This window comes from Ovis canadensis, chromosome 5 (genome assembly GCF_042477335.2).
Source record: "Ovis canadensis isolate MfBH-ARS-UI-01 breed Bighorn chromosome 5, ARS-UI_OviCan_v2, whole genome shotgun sequence".
Taxonomy (NCBI): domain Eukaryota; kingdom Metazoa; phylum Chordata; class Mammalia; order Artiodactyla; family Bovidae; genus Ovis; species Ovis canadensis.
In genome coordinates this window covers 19,593,651-19,609,895 of record NC_091249.1, presented here as the reverse complement: position 1 = coordinate 19,609,895, position 16,245 = coordinate 19,593,651, and the positions used below count along the sequence as shown (strand labels likewise).

General features: G+C 48.6%; 1 protein-coding gene across 1 annotated transcript; it reads left to right on the top strand.

Moving 5' to 3' along the window:
• The first annotated feature begins 1,587 nt into the window (after positions 1-1,587).
• On the top strand, positions 1,588-5,435 carry IFI30 (IFI30 lysosomal thiol reductase). The gene is made up of 7 exons (XM_069589066.1): positions 1,588-2,234; positions 3,232-3,414; positions 3,504-3,578; positions 3,833-3,925; positions 4,746-4,898; positions 5,025-5,078; positions 5,168-5,435. Exons 1-7 carry the CDS (start codon positions 1,872-1,874, stop codon positions 5,228-5,230), a joined length of 984 nt encoding a protein of 327 aa, XP_069445167.1. The 5' UTR covers positions 1,588-1,871; the 3' UTR covers positions 5,231-5,435.
• The last annotated feature ends 10,810 nt before the right edge of the window (positions 5,436-16,245 follow it).

Sequence of the window (16,245 nt, the reverse complement as noted above, 5' to 3'; positions counted from 1 at the left end):
TGTCCGGTGCGGCCTGCTGTGGCTCTAGAGACACTGAGCTGGGTCCTCATGGTGGCACTGACCCAGACTCAGTCACCATTCCCTACCCTCCCCAGGGTCCCTGTCTCAACCCTCCCCTCACTCACGCCCAAGGCTGCAAACCTCTTCTCCTCCCCAGCCCACCGCACCTGTCCGGACCCAATGTGGCTGAGACAGCCCCCAGGGATGGAGTCGCTGTCTGATCCATCTCTCCCCTGGGCTCTCAGAGGGACAGGAGTTACCTTCCAGGGCCTCAAGGCTCCGGTACTCCCCAAGCACTGTCCCCACTTGAGTGACTGACCAGTCAGGAGGCCCCCTCTAAATAACTCCAGCTGACTCTGCCCCCGCTGAGGGCTTCACCCACAGCGTGAGTGGAAACAGGGTAAAGCTCACCTCAGTCCTATGAGCCCAGCCGGGTGGAGCCTGAGCACAGAAGAGAACGTCCCACATAACCTCTAGCTGGTCTCACACTCAACCAACTGTATCTCCTTGGGAGCGTCACCTCCCATCTCCAGTCCCATTTCCTCTTACCAAGTAGGGCCAACAGTCTCTACTGGGCATCTCTGAGGATTTCATGCTCAAATGGGTGAGGTTACCTTTAGGAATTCCTCCAAATACAGCTGGTGCTTAATACCCACTGGAAAAATTGTAGCAATTATATTTATTGCTATTTCTTCAGCCCAGTACAGGACAGAATACAGACCAAGTTCCCCAAAGCCGTGTCACTTAGCCTTGGAGAAGCTTCACAAAGGAAAGGGGTTCTGCGAAGGGTTCAAAAGAATGAGGTGGGATAGTCCAGCTGTGGGGACTTCAGGGGAACCCCAGCTCCCGAACCTGCTGCTATGAGTGGTCATGTGGGCTGGGGTTTCCCCAGAACTGGCGGGGGACATGGGCTGTGGAGCCGGGGGCTGGACTGATTTCCAGGCAAGGGTGGGGAGCGTTTCCTCCGGTGGGGCCCAAATCTTTGCCTTGCAAAGTCTGAGTGTGTTGGTTCCATCCCCAACACTCCCAGCCTCCAAGCCTTTATCTGGGTTATTCTCTCTGCCCAGTCTGCCGTCCTGCGAACACCTTCCACCCTACCCCCAGCCTGGGGCAATGCTCCCTCTGTTCTGAGCCCTTCATGATAGCTTTAGTCCCTAAACCTCACTTCTCCTGCTTAATAAAAGGAGAAGTCGGGGCTTCATCACCTGAGGTGTCCAGCACAGTCCTGGAGAAAACCTGAGTCTGCCTGATTCCCCGGATTTGGGTCCTACGGGGCCAGTCCCGCATCCCATGTATTAATACAGCATACAGGCTTCAGGTAGTGACTGCTCCAACCCAGGCTTCTACCAAAGGAGCTGGCAGAGGGCAGGGGTGCACCCCTCCTCAAGCCCAGGAGAGTAGCAAGAAGGAAGACCAGCTTTCTCTTCCCACGCCCCAGCCAGGGATGGGGGTGCCAAGAGAACTGAGGTGCCACTCCCAGCACTGGCTTCTGCTTTCTGGCCCTGGCTGTGGTCAAGCCTGAGTCAGCCCCACGGGACCACACTGTCTTGAGTCGGGGAGCCTGAGAGGGGGAGGGGTGAAGCTTGGGAATGAGGAGGGGTATGGGCCAAGCTAGGAGAGGGGGCCTGGCTGCCCACGCCAGCACAAGGGATCACCTCCCATGGGAACACAGGGTAGGGAGGTCGGAGAGTCGGGTCCATGGGCTAGGACTGGGGTGGGGGTGGGGGGCTGCGGCGGGCCCCATAAAGACCTCCTTCCTCTCCACTTCTCTGTTTCTCAGTCTCTAAGCCCCCACCTCACCTCTGCTCAAGGTGCTCAGCCTCAGCTTCACAGGGCTGGGCCGGGCTGATTGCGGGGAAGGGTTGGGGGAGATGGAAGGGCAGCGCGTTGTTCAGGTGACTGGGGTCCCAGCACCTGGCGGGGGTTGGGGAAGGATGGGGCTGGGATGGGAAGAAAGACCCAGAGAGAAAAGTAGAGACACCCAGAGGCACCCGCCCGGGCCCCCGAGGGGCGTGGGCACCGGGAGGCGGGTTCCGCCTGGGGGCCGGGCCACCGCCGAGTTAAAGGCGCTTCTTCCCGGGGCCACGGCTCCCCGCCGCCGCGCGTTCGCCGCCGCTGTGATGGCCTCGTCGCCTCTCCTGCTGCTGCTGCTGCTGCTGCTGCCGCCGGAGGTCCCCGCCGCAGCGCGGTGGCCCTCGCTGGAAGCGCTCCCCGAGGGGGCGGCCCCCTGCCAGGTAGCGTCGGCGACGCGGCGGGCGGGCCAGCCGGGGCCCGCGCCCAGGTCAGGGGCCGGTCGCTCCTCTCCTCCCACCACCCCCCGACTTCGACGGGGACCACCGGGGGCCGGAGAGGATGCTACCTGGGGGGAGGGGGGTGGCGACCCCCTCCCCAACCCCACCCTTCAGTCCGGCACTTTGGCCATACTTTCTTTTCCCTTTCGCTTTCCCATCTGGAGTCCGAGTCCCTCCGCTGCCCCCCACCCCATCCTCCCGCAACTCCCTCCTCCCCCCAAGGTGCACCGAGCACCAGCTGTGTACATCTGGAGCGAGAATCAGAGTCCCCTCTTTTAGGCCAGGGGAAGGAATCCCAGACTAGCTGAGCTGCCGGCCCCTGGCCACGGGCATTCATCGAGGGTGCGTTTCGTTCCGGGGAGAGCACGCGTTTTTGTGGTCCGGAGTAAACAGATGCCCGGGAGGCTAAACCACTTGCTCACAGACAAGGCCGCCGGCCACCCCTCAGCTGGAGCCGGAAGTCAGCACCTATTAGGCGCCGCCTCTGCAGTAGCCTTGGGAGGAGTTCAGCGGGCTGGTGGAGAGGAAGAGTAAATAAGGAGTCCGAGAGGTGTAGGTCCTTGCTCAGCCCAGGGCCACGGCTCGAGGGGATGAAGTGGCCACAAAGGAGCGGGCGGTGGTGATACACACCCCCGGAAGTCTACCGAGGCGGGTGAAGACCATGAATTCTTCCACCCTGTCTCCCCCTGGGTAAGAAGTTTCATCTCCTGGAGGAAAGCAAGCCTTGTGCCTCCATTAACTGCCTACTGTTTGCCAATCTGTGTCACATCCATCTTGCAATCTGGCTGATATTTAGGAAGATTTAGGCTTTCGGTGAAGCCTCAGCATCAGACTCCCACCTGGCAAGGTGGGGAAGGAGTGTGAGATAGAACACCTACGGTCTGCAGCTTCCGTCCTGCCAGAGAGTTTAACTTGACTCACACCCCTTCCTCCCGGGCAGGTCGGTGAGCTGTGCCTGCAGGCATCGCCCCAGAAGCCTGATGTTCCCCTGGTCAACGTGAGCCTCTACTATGAGGCTCTGTGCCCCGGCTGCCGGGAATTCCTGATCCGAGAGCTCTTCCCAACGTGGCTGATGGTGTGGGAAATCCTCAACGTCACCTTGGTGCCCTATGGGAACGCTCAGGTGCCTGGGGACCTGGAAATGGAGGCACGTGGCCACAGGAAGGAGGCCTGGGGAAGGGGGCAGCCAGCACTCACCTCGTTGCTTTTCAGGAAAGAAACGTCAGCGGCAAGTGGGAGTTCACGTGCCAGCATGGTGAGCGGGAGTGCATGCTTAACAAAGTGGAGGTGAGCAGCTCTCCTCTCCCTCAGTTCCCAAGGGAGGGGCACGGAGGCTGTGGCGACTGCCCTGCTAAGGAAGGTGAAATCATGACTCAGAAGGGATTGCAGACAGCTCTGTCCCTTGCCTGTGAGCCTCCATTTAATCGTGTCTTTGTTCTCTGCTTGATTGGTGGACACCTCGTGATTATTCCTGGGGTGGTCCTTGGGGTGGAGGGTGCTCTGAGCCACTCACATCCTTGCCTGTCTGCTCCCACCCCCAGGCCTGCCTGCTGGACCAGCTGGAGCAGAAAATGGCCTTCCTGACCATTGTCTGCCTAGAGGAAATGAATGACATGGAGCAAAATCTGAAGCCGGTGAGTAACACCCCTCATTCAGCCTGGGTTGGGGGGCCCTGGCCTCCCTGCATCCAGACAGACCCAGGCTCAAGTCCTGGCCCCGACTGCCACTCTCTGTGCAGTCCCAGGAATACAGCCTCCTTTCTCAAAGATTCAGTCTCTGAATGGAAGGAACCAAGATCTTCTGCGGGGCTGCCTGATAGATCAGGGAGGGCTTCCTGGACAAGGTGCCTCTGAGCTGGGCTTCGTTGAACAGGAATATACAAGGACACAGACAGTGATCCTTCTCTGGGGTATGGAGATGACACACCTGGCCCACCTCCCTCCCTGGAGGATTATGAAAAAGAACTCCCAAAAGGGTGACTCATCTGCCCTGATTGTTTATTTATTCATCAAGCATCTGGGCCACCCAAGAGACCTGAAGCCCTGAGACACCTCCAAGCCCTGCAGAGTCATAGTGTGGCTGGGGGTGTGCCAAGGAGGAGGGAACACTCAGGAGACTCAGAGGAAGGAGGAGGAAGAGTGTTCCCAGCAGAGGGAACAGCAAGTACGGATGCTCTGGGGAAAATAAAACACTGCAGGGGTGGGGCTGCAGGTCTGGTCTTCTGGGAGGCAGCCTGAGCCCCTGCCCTGGGGGCCTCCACTCAGGCATGTGTTAAGCACTTGCTGTTTAGGAACCTTGCTGCATCCCTGGAAACCTAACTGTCTCCTGTTGGCAGTAAGGAAGCAGAAACTGGGCTTGGGGGACTGGGGGTTGCTAGAAGGAGGACCGTTGGGGAGATAACAGGGAGGAAGCTGAAGCAATGCCCCTGCTGACCAGCTCGCCACCTGCCCTCAGTGCCTGCAGATCTATGCGCCAAAGGTGTCCCCGGATTCCATCATGGAGTGTGCTAGGGGGAACCGTGGCATGCAGCTCTTGCACTTCAACGCTCAGCTCACGGACGCTCTGCGGCCACCCCACAAATATGTGCCCTGGGTCGTCGTCAATGGGGTAAGAACTCTTGGGGCCCCCCGGCAGGGACCAGGCTGATGGGCATGTACATTGATCTGGGAGGCAGGAGGCAAGGGCCACACTGGGGACCAGTGGAACTTTTAACCCCCTGTCTTGCTTGTTCAGGAACACATGGAAGATGAGGAACATCTCCTACACCTTGTCTGCCGGTTGTACCAGGTAAGCCAGGCAGGGAATGGAGGGATCTGGTTGGTGGAGGTAGGGTAGGATCTTCTTTCAGGACCCCAACTCATGGCCACCTTCTCCAGGGCCAGAAGCCAGATGTCTGCCAACTCACAGCTGACCTGTCCAAGGAAGTCCACTTGAAGTGACTGACAACCCGTGTCCTGGGAGGGAGCTGGTGCAAGAACGAAATCATACCTGTCCTTGTTTTTGATCCCTGACTCAGCAAAGCCACTACTTCTACCTACTCTACGAAGCCCAGACTCAAAATTCTGCCCCAGGATCAAGAATCTTGCCTTACTGTGAATGGTGCTACATCAAAACTCACTTAATAAACACTTTTGGATTTTGTGATTCAGCAAATCTCCTTTTTCCAGATATGCACAATGCTGGGACTCCTGAGAACCTCCCTGTCCTGGGGATGAAGAGCCAGAGTCCCTAGTCCCATGGGGGCGGGGATGGGCCAGACGGGGAGACACCAGTACTAGAGGAGTCCAGAGGAGAAATGAAGGTTCTTCATAGGAAGGAGAGACATTGGAGTTGGGGTTTTGAAGGGTGACTAGGAGTTCATTAGGCAAAACATATATCTGTTACACCAACACACATCCCTAGCTACTCTTTTTCGCTGCCCCACACTAGGGTGTTATGGGTTAAGCCAGAAGGTGGTAACTGGAATCATGCAAGGCCACAGGTGGGGCAGTGACCTTGTCTGGGGAGTTTGAAAGAATATGTTCACTGGGGAGAAGTCATGGAGTTCTTGAAGGGAAACAAGTGTGAAAAGACCCAGACAGCAACAAGATCTGGAGTTAGACTGCCAGGCTGAGGCATCTAAGAACAACAGGGCATGGATAACTTTCAAAGAAGGGGAAAAAGTCACGGTTCTCACGCTGGTGTGAAATGAATACATGTTACAGATTGTCTTTATTTCATGATTTATGAGGGGCACCTGGCCAGATATTCAAAGAACAAACAGGTTTATAGATCAGGAATATTGATTGGGCAAAACTGACTCAAGGGGCAGAGAAATGATCAGCTTTCCCTTTTTTTTGCACCCAGTTTTATGATGTGTTTATAATTTTAATACAGTTGATCCTTGAACAACACAGGCTTGAACTTCATGGATCCGCTTCTACACGGATTTAGTAAAATAATTTTATTTATTTAGTTTTGGCTGAGCTGGGTCTTCGTTGCTGCAGGCAGGCTTTCTCTAGTTGCAGCGAGCTGGGGTCTACTCTTCACGGCAGTACATGGGCCTCTCATTGCAGTGTTCTGTTGCCGTGCACAGGCTTGAAGGTGTTCAGGCTTCATTGCGGCTCAGAGACTCTAGAGCGCAGGCTTGTTGTGGCGCACAGGCTTAGTTGCTGCTCAGCATGTGGTATCTTAATAGACCAGAGATGGAATCGGTGCAAGGCGATTGCAAGGCGGACTCTTATTCAGTGGACCACCAGGGAAACACCCTACGCAGATTTTTTTCCCCCAATAAATACAGTCCTACGTGATCTGGAGTTGGTGTATGTGGTTAGAATGCTTAAAATTTACTTGCTTCGCAACTTTCTCATGTAGCAATACAGCACTCTTAACTATAGTCACCATGCTGCACCTTAGATCCTCAGGGCTCATGGTAACAGTTTGTACCCTTTGACCAGCATCGCCCCATTCCTCACCCCATCCCCTACCTCCTGAAAACCAGCATTCTTCTGTTTCTGTGAGTTGGGCTAATTTAACTTCCACGTATAAGAGAAATCATGCAGATTTTAAGTGTTCTCTGTCTGGCTAATTTCTCTCTGTTCTCTGGCTTCATCCACGGTGCCGCAAATAGCAGGATTTCCTTCTGTTTTTTTTTATGACTAAATAATATTTGAGCTGTCCCTTTTGTTAAAAATAATCTCAAAGTAAGACCTTCCTGGCCAGGTCTCATTGAATTTGCCCTGATTATTTTGCACAGGTACAGCAGGAGTTCAGCTTGCTTTACTGGAAGTTTCCATAAGGAGTCTCAAAGTGGACTTCCAAAAGCCTCTATCCTTTGCTAACTGAAGATAACAGCCCGAGCTTCACCTGCTGTATCTACACCTTTTGCTGAATTTGGCTCTTCTTTGATGTCCCTGAAATATGCAAAGGATCTTGGTTGGCCTGGCTGGATCTCTAAGGCTTACCCTGCAAGCTAGATACAAGCCAGCTTTCCTGAGAGGGTTTTGTAGCACTTGCTCCCAAAAGTCCGACTTAGTCTCTTAACACTGGTTGGTGAAATCCTATCTGAGGATGTTCTCTCTCTCCCAGAAAGTGGAGCTTAATTCCACCCCCTCACCCCAACCCTGAGAGTGGGCTGGATTTGGGGACTCAATTCCAAAGGAGGGAAGGTGAGACATGGTAACTCGATAGTGGAGCAGAAACAGCTGGCAGACAGCCCCTGAACCACGTGGTCCAGGTGAGGGTTGCAGGCGTCGGGCCAGCGTCACTAAGAGTAAGTCACGCGCTTTCACACGGACACCACCTTTGTGAACCCCAGTCTAACCACGAGAAAACAGCACCTGAACCCAGATGGAGGGACATTCTACCAAATGCCCCACCGGTCCTCTTCAAAGGCATCATGGTCATAAAAAACAAGAAAAAACACTGAAAGATTAGAGACCGGAGGCGCCTAAGGAGAGGGATAACATCCCCCAGTATGGTGGGATCATGGCCAAGTTTACATTTGAACAAATAACTGGAATTAGGACTGATAAGTCTGTCCTGTGGTTCCCTGATATCAGTAAATGCCCCTTCAGGAATCTGCCACGTAGAAATGTTTCACAGAGCTAGAGACTACAATCTGCTAGTGAATATAACAAAAAAGAGGCAGACTCCCAGATATAGAGAACAAAATAGTGATTACCAGTGGAGAGGGTGGAGGGGCAATATAGAGGTAAGGGATTAAGAGGTACAGACCATCAGCATAAAATATGCTACAAACGGTATAGAGCATAAAATATGCTTCCCTGGTGGCTCAGTGGGTAAAGAATCTGCCTGCAGTGCAGGAGATGGAAGCAGATGAAAGTTCAATCCCTGGGTGGAGAGGAATCCCTGGAGGCGGGCCTGGCAACCCACTCCAGTATTCTTGCCTGGAGAATCCCATGGACAGAGGAGCCTGGTGGGTTACAGTCCTAGGGTCTCAAAGAGTCGGACAGGACTGAAGTGACTGAACACACACACACACACACACACACACACGCTCCAAGGATGAGCTTCCCCAGTGGCTCAGACGGTAAAGAACCTGATTACAATGTGGGAGATCAGGATTTGATTCCCCCAGTCAGAAAGATTCCCTGGAGAAGGGAACGGTTTCTCACGCCAGTATTCTTGCCTGGAGAATTCTATGTTGCCGTCAAACACGACTGAGCGACCAACACACATATGCTACAAGGATATAGTGTATAACACGGAAACTATAGCCGATGTTTTATAATAGCTACAAATGGAGTGTAACCTTTAAAAATTTTGAATCTTTATATTGTACAACTAATTTATATATTAGACATCTAGACAACTAGACATCAATGAAAAAAAGAAATATGTCACAGGGAGGGCACTAACCAAGCTCCTTTTAAATTAACTGACTAGAGTAATTGTGACTACAAAATCCCTTCTAAAAATTAACACAACATTGTAAAGCAACCAAACTAGAGTAAAATAAAATTTTTTACAAATTCCTTCTAAAATACAACATCACATCATATTCACATTTTATCATATTCACGAGTTCTACCTACACTCAAGGAAGATGTACAGATGCACATCTGAGGCAGAAATCTTGGGGCCATATCTTAGAATGCTGCCTCTCACACTTCCTGATATAGAAAAATATACTCACAGTGAGACATAAAGGCCTCTCTGAATTACAGACACAACTGAGCAACTTCACTTTCACTTTTCACTTTCATGCATTGGAGAAGGAAATGGCAATCTGCTCCAGTGTTCTTCCCTGGAGAATCCCAGGGACAGGGGAGCCTGGTGGGCTGCCATCTATGGGGTCGCACAGAGTCAGACACGACTGAAGTGACTTAGCAGCAGCAGGCATGCAGGTGGTGGCTCATTCAGTAAAGAATTACCTGCAATGCAGGAGACCTGGGTTTGATCCCTGGGTCAGGAAGATCCCCTGGAGAAGGAAATGGCAAACCACTCCAGTATTCTTGCCTGGAAAATCCCATGGACAGAGGAGCCTGGCGGGCAACAGTCCATGGGGTCTCAAAGAGTTAAGACACGACTGAGCAACTAAACCATCACCAGGCATGCAGACAGAGTTTATAGCTTCATAAAGTTCAGCTGTGGGTCAAGAGAAACAGCATAGGGGAAGTAAAATTTAGAATTTGATTTTGGGAAGCTTGTCCAAAACATCCTTGCCATCTCTTGTTTGACCACTTCCAATTTGCCTTGATTCGTGGACCTGACATTCCAGGTTCCTATGCAATATTGCTCTTTACAGCATCGGATCTTGCTTCTATCACCAGTCACATGCACAACTAGGTATTGTTTTTGCTTTGGCTCCATCCCTTCATTCTTTCTGGAGTTACTTCTCCACTGATCTCCAGTAGCATATTGGGCACCTAATGACCTGGGGAGTTCCTCTTTTGGTGTCCTATCATTTTGCCTTTTCATGCTGTTCATGGGTATCTCAAGGCAAGAATACTGAAGTGGCTTGCCATTCCCTTCTCCAGTGGACCACGTTCTGTCAGACCTCTCCACCATGACCTGCCTGTCTTGGGTTGCCCCGCAGGCATGGCTTGGTTTCATCGAGTTAGACAAGGCTGTGGTCCTAGTGTGATTAGATTGACTAGCTTTCTGTGATTATGGTTTCAGTGTGTCTGCCCTCTGATGCCCTCTTGCAACACCTACCGTCTTACTTGGGTTTCTCTTACCTTGGGCGTGGGGTATCTCTTCACGGCTGCTCCAGCAAAGCACAGCCGCTGCTCCTTACCTTGGACAAGGGGTATCTCTTTACTGCCGCGGTTCCTGACCTTCAACGTGGGATAGCTCCTCTAGGCCCTCCTGTGCCTGCGCAGCCACCGCTCCTGGGTTGTTCCTCCCGGCCGCCGGCCCTGGCCTTGGGTGTGGGTGGCTCCTCCCAGCTGCCGCCCCTGGCCTTGGGCTCGGGGTGGCTCCTCAGGGTCACTGTCCCTGGCCTCGGGCGAAAGGTGGCTTCTCCCCGCTGCCCCTGACCTCGGACGTGGGGTGTCTCCACCCGGCTGCCCCTGACCTCGGACACGGGGTAGCTCCTCTCGGCCATTCCTGCACCATAGCAGCCTGGCACTCTAGGCCGCTCCCCCTGACCTAGGAATCAGCGAACTAAAATGGACTGGAATGGGTGAATTTAACTCAGATGACCATTATATCTACTACTGCGGACAGGAATCTCTCAGAAGAAATGGAGTAGCCATCATGGTCAACAAAAGAGTCCAAAATGCAGTACTTGGATGCAATTTCAAAAACGACAGAATGATATCTGTTTGTCTCCAAGGCAAACCATTCAATATCACAGTTATCCAAGTCTATGCCAAAACCAGTAATGCTGAAGAAGCTGAAGTTGAACGGTTTTATGAAGACCTACAAGACCTTTTAGAACTAACACCCAAAAAAGATGTCCTTTTCATCATAGGGGATTGGAATGCAAAAGTAGGAAGTCAAGAAACACCTGGAGTAACAGGCAAATTTGGCCTTGGAATGCGGAATGAAGCAGGGCAAAGGCTAATAGAGTTTTGCCAAGAAAACGCACTGGTCATAGCAAACACCCTCTTCCAACAACACAAGAGAAGACTCTACACATGGACATCACCAGATGGTCAACGCCGAAATCAGATTGATTATATTCTATGCAGCCAAAGATGGAGAAGCTGTATACAGTCAACAAAAACAAGACCAGGAGCTGACTGTGGCTCAGATCATGAACTCCTTATTACCAAATTCAGACTTAAATTGAAGAAAGTAGGGAAAACCGCTAGACCATTCAGGTATGACCTAAATCAAATCCCTTATGATTATATAGTGGAAGTGAGAAATAGATTTAAGGGCCTAGATTTGATACATAGAGTGCCTAATGAACTATGGAATGAGGTTCGTGACATTGTACAGGAGACAGGGATCAAGACCATCCTCATGGAAAAGAAATGCAAAAAAGCAAAATGGCTGTCTGGGGAGGCCTTACAAATAGCTGTGAAAAGGAGAGAGGCAAAAAGCAAAGGAGAAAAGGAAAAATATAGGCATCTGAATGCAGAGTTCCAAAGAATAGCAAGAAGAGATAAGAAAGCCTTCTTCAGTGATCAATGCAAAGAAATCGAGGAAAAGAACAGAATGGGAAAGACTAGAGATCTCTTCAAGAAAATTAGAGATACCAAGGGAACATTTCATGCAAAGATGGTCTCGATAAAGGACAGAAATGGCATGGACCTAACAGAAGCAGAAGATATTAAGTAGAGGTGGCAAGAATACACGGAAGAACTGTACAAAAAAGATCTTCACGACCCAGATAATCATGATGAAGTGATCACTAATCTAGAGCCAGACATCCTGGAATGTGAAGTCAAGTGGGCCTTAGAAAGCCATCACTACGAACAAAGCTAGTGGAGGTGATGGAATTCCAGTTGAGCTATTTCAAATCCTGAAAGATGATGCTGTGAAAGTGCTGCACTTAATATGCCAGCAAGTTTGGAAAACTCAGCAGTGGCCACAGGACTGGAAAAGGTCAGTTTTCATTCCAATCCCAAAAAAAGGCAATGCCAAAGAATGCTCAAACTACCGCACAATTGCACTCATCTCACATGCTAGTAAAGTAATGCTCAAAATTCTCCAAGCCAGGCTTCAGCAATACGTGAACCGTGAACTTCCTGATGTTCAAGCTGGTTTTAGAAAAGGCAGAGGAACCAAAGATCAAGTTGCCAACATCTGCTGGATCATGGGAAAAGCAAGAGAGTTCCAGAAAAACACCTATTTCTGCTTTCTTGACTATGCCAAAGCCTTTGACTGTGTGGATCACAATAAACTGTGGAAAATTCTGAAAGAGATGGGAATACCAGACCACCTGACCTGCCTCTTGAGAAATCTGTATGCAGGTCAGGAAGCAACAGTGAGAACTGGATATGGAACAACAGACTGGTTCCAAATAGGAAAAGGAGTATGTCAAGGCTGTATATTGTCACCCTGCTGATTTAACTTCTATGCAGAGTACATCATGAGAAACGCTGGACTGGAAGAAACATAAGCTGGAATCAAGATTGCCGGGAGAAATATCAATAACCTCAGATATGCAGATGACATCACCCTTATGGCAGAAAGTGAAGAGGAGCTAAAAAGCCTCTTGATGAAAGTGAAAGAGGAGAGTGAAAAAGTTGGCTTAAAGCTCAACATTCAGAAAACGAAGATCATGGCATCCGGTCCCATCACTCCATGGCAAATAGATGGGGAAACAGTGGAAACAGTGTCAGACTTTATTTTTTGGGGCTCCAAAATCACTGTAGATGGTGATTGCAGCCATGAAATTAAAAGACGTTTACTCCTTGGAAGAAAAGTTATGACCAACCTAGATAGCGTATTCAAAAGCAAAGACATTACTTTGCCGACTAAGGTCCGTCTAGTCAAGCCTATGGTTTTTCCTGTGGTCATGTATGGATGTGAGAGTTGGACTGTGAAGAAGGCTGAGTGCCGAAGAATTGATGTGTTTGAACTGTGGTGTTGGAGAAGACTCTTGAGAGTCCCTTGGACTGCAAGGAGATCCAACCAGTCCATTCTGAAGGAGATCAACCCTGGGATTTCTTTGGAAGGAATGATGCTGAAGCTGAAGCTCTAGTACTTTGGCCACCTCATGCGAAGAGTTGACTCATTGGAAAAGACTCTGATGCTGGGAGGAATTGGGGGCAGGAGGAGAGGGGGACGACCGAGGATGGGATGGCTGGATGGCATCACGGACTCGATGGACATGAGTCTGGGTGAACTCTGGGAGATGGTGATGGACAGGGAGGCCTGGCATGCTGCTATTCATGGGGTTGCAAAGAGTCAGACACGACTGAGCGACTGAACTGAATTGAACTGTCCAAAACATCAAAGATTTGAACACTTGGTTAAATAAGTTCATAGATTACTATGCAACCATTCTTAGTTACCTGTTCAACCAAAGTGACTGTAAAAGATCTTATAGGCAAATACAGTAAGTTACATAATGAAAGAAAAAGTTCCAGGTCTTATAACTTTGAGACAACTCAGTTTTCCTAGTTAGAGATCCAATAAAGACAACATTTTGATAAAAACAGAATCTTTGTTTTCAATATGAATTACTTAACAGGTAAAGAAAAATCTTTTACAGTAATCCAAGAAAATGTTGTCCTTTTAGCAAAGAAAGAAAATCAAATTTGTGTTTTGCATAGTCACATTGTTGATATTAAAGCTCATTGTAGATAACTAACAAGGCCTTGCTGTGTAGCACAGGGAACTATAATCAATATCTTGGAATAACTCACAGTGGAAAAGACTCTAAAAAAGCATAGAGGATATATATGTATAACTGAATCACTTTGCTGTATATCTGAAGCTAACGCAACACTGTAAATCAACTACATTTCAATAAAAATTTTAGAAAATAAAGGTCATTGTTAAAATTCTTATAGTAATACATTTATTTTTCACCAGTTTGACCACACTAGATAAGATTTCTTCTTTCTTCCTCTTCCACTTTCTAAATCCATTTAGGTTTTCATCTTTTTTATTTTCCTCTTTTGTACTTTGAAACAATCATTAAATACTTTTAAACAAGGATCAAATCACTGTTCTTTTTCCTTCTTAAGAATGAGCCTTCACACTTCCCTGATCCTTCAGACTTCAGAATCAGCCTGCCAGTGCAGAGGACGAGGGTTCGATCCCTGGTCAGAGAAGATTCCCCATGCCACAGAGCAACTAAACCCCTGCACCACAATTGCTGAGCCTGCACTCTGGAGCCTGGGAGCCGCAACTACTTAAGCCTGCACGCCCTAGAGCCCAAGGTGCACAATAAAAGAAGCCACCGCAGTGAGAAGCCTGTGCACCTCAATGAGGAGTAGCCCCCGCAGTGCACAATGAGAGCAAGCCCATGTGCGCAGCAACAAAGACCCAGAGCAGACAAAAATAAAATAAATCTAAAAAATATTTTAAAAAAAGAATGATCCTTCCTACCTCATAACAAAAACACATCTTACTTTCCTTACATACTTCACATACAAGGTTATTTCTGTACCTTTATTATTCCTAGTGGTTTCATTTACTTTTGTTGTTATTTAGTTGCTAAGTGATGTCTGACTCTTTGAGACCCCATGGACTTCGGCACACCAGACTTCCCTGCCCTTCACTATCAACCGGAATTTGCTCAAACTCATGTCTTCTTCCTCTTTTTTTTAATTTACTTACCTTGATTATGGGCTTCTGTGGTGGCCCAGCTGGTAGAGAATCCTCCTGCAATGCAGGAGACCCTGGGTTGTTTCCTAGGTCGGGAAGATCAGTTGGAGAAGGGATAGGCTACCCACTCCAGTATTCTTGGGCTTCCCTGCTGGCTCAGGTGGTAAAGAATCTGCCTGCAATTTGGAAGACCTGGGTTCGATCCCTGGGTTGGGAAGATCCCCTGGAGAAAGGAAAGGCCACCCACTCCAGTATTATGGCCTGGAGCATTCCATGGACTGTATAGTAATTAGTAACTCTAATTTCCAATGAAAACTAGGAAGCAAGCAATTGTAAACTGTCTGTACCAACATTTATACTAATGTCTATCCCAATATTCTGCAGTAGACTCACAAAATTATGAATATATAATTTAATAATCTGTAGAGGCATATGCTTCCTTATAATACAATTTTTTGATATGGCAAAGGACACATTAGTAATCTAAACATCATTAGTGCCTCTGTAAAAATTAAGAAGCCAAGGAGATAAGCTTATGTTTATTAATTAATATTGTAGTATTTTCCCTTATTTGAAAATGATCTACATATTCAATGAATATCCATCATTTCTTAACTTAGTATAACTCCAAAGTTTCAAGTTTCCATAATGATTCTGGAAGCTATTTTTAAGTACACATATTGTAACACATAATTATTGTTGAAAAGCTCACTTATAAACATGTATCTCATTTATATGTATTACTTGTTTTCTAACAATTATATTACTCATGAAATTTTCCTGAGTCGTTAAATAGCTAGCCGTGACCTTACACTGTTTTTCTTGTTGATAAATCAGGCAAGTGTCAAAAATCACAGAAGCAAAGACTATAAAAAGTTAAATATATTACTTCCTTTAATTATTTCTTAATTGATCGATTAATTTTGGATCGCAGGATCTCCGTTGCTGTGCGCAGGCTCTCTCTAGCTGTGGTGTGTGGGGGCGACTCTTTGCTGCCGTGCTCAGGTTTCTTATTGTGGTGGCCCCTCTTGTTGCAGAGCACGGGCTCTAGAGCTGGCTCAGTAGCTGTGGCACACAGGCTGAGTTGCTCCCTAGCAAGAGGGATCTTCCTGGACCAGGGATGGAACCCGTGTCCCCTGCACTGGCAGGTGGATTCTTATTCACTGTGCCACCAGGGAAGCCCAGACTTCTGTAATTTTAAAATTTACTATTGGTATATGTCAAGCAACTCACTGTTATCATTTGTTTTGTCCTTAAGTTGGGTTCATGGTTTTAAAATCTTAAACATTTAGCCGAGACAACTAAATTTGTTTGTTTGACTAATCAATTTATGTAAGTGCCTTTTTTTAAAGCCAACTAAATAGAGGTCTTTTACAAGTTAATTTTTAGCAATACTTCTTGCTGCTGCTGCTGCTAAGTCACTTCAGTCGTGTCCGACTCTGTGCGACCCCATAGATGGCAGCTACCAGGCTCCCCTGTCCCTGGGATTCTCCAGGCAAGAACACTGGAGTGGGTTGCCATTTCCTTCTCCAAGCAATACTTCCTAGAGGTAGAAAAATATTACATACATGTAACATAGTGTCAGGAAATGTTTAACAGGAAGATTCCTGCGTGCTGTTTCCTGTCTCTCATAAATCCTCTGTTCCTTATCAGTTCCTGATAACGGGAACAAGTGGAGAGACATGCTGCTCCCAGGAGTGAGATCAAGAGATAAATACATGCATGGATTTCCTTCAGTAAACAGTCTCCTTAGGACAAAACTGCTTAGTCATGACTC